This window comes from Nannospalax galili, unplaced genomic scaffold, assembly GCF_000622305.1.
Source record: "Nannospalax galili isolate Female #2095 unplaced genomic scaffold, S.galili_v1.0 scaffold146, whole genome shotgun sequence".
NCBI classification, from domain to species: domain Eukaryota; kingdom Metazoa; phylum Chordata; class Mammalia; order Rodentia; family Spalacidae; genus Nannospalax; species Nannospalax galili.
The window spans coordinates 6,183,034-6,183,629 of record NW_008357929.1 but is presented as its reverse complement, the minus strand read 5'-3'; the positions used below and the strand labels follow the sequence as shown (position 1 = coordinate 6,183,629).

At 45.0% G+C, this 596-nt stretch overlaps 1 protein-coding gene across 1 annotated transcript in view; it reads left to right on the top strand.

Moving 5' to 3' along the window:
• Glp2r (glucagon like peptide 2 receptor) overlaps nt 1-596 on the top strand; it is a 62,310-nt gene continuing 61,714 nt past the window's right edge. Inside the window, exon 1 of the mRNA XM_008855731.2 lies at nt 1-189. Coding sequence (XP_008853953.1) covers nt 1-189 — 189 coding nt within the window. The remainder of the gene's footprint in view (nt 190-596) is intronic.

The window sequence follows — 596 nt, the reverse complement described above, 5'->3', positions numbered from 1 at the left end:
ATGAAGCCCCAACTTGGCCGGGCAGTGCCCGGGAGAAGCAGAGAAGGGCCCCTGCCAGTGGTGCAGGCGCGACCCATGGGCATCCCCGAGACCCAGGGGACCAGCCCTCTCCCCTCCCACCGGATTCACCAGCTCTGGACCCCTGGGAGGCCCTTCCTCGCTCTGGTGCTGCTGGCTTCCATCAAGCAAGTAAGAGCAGATTTTTATTCCTTATTATTAATATTATTAGTTACATATTTTGGTTACAGAAGCAATGGCCTTGTAGGCAATTTGTAAAGTAGAAAATGATAGTAAGAAAAGAGTGATCAACTGCCACTGTAGCAGGGTAATTACTGTTCATATTTTGATTTATTTTCTTTAAATTCTTTTCTATGTACTACTTTACACAGCTAAAATGGTGACACATAACACTATTTTGCATCTTGGTTTCCCCTTTATGTCCTATTAGAAGCATGTTCCCATGTTAGTGAGAACCTGAAACAGCATTTAAAAGTTGCGGCTGGTGTCCTGTTCACTCTCAGCTACTCTGTGGTTTGAGTGGTTACAATGACTTCACTTTTTGATTATTTTCCTTTCTTCTGACCCACCCTTCCTTC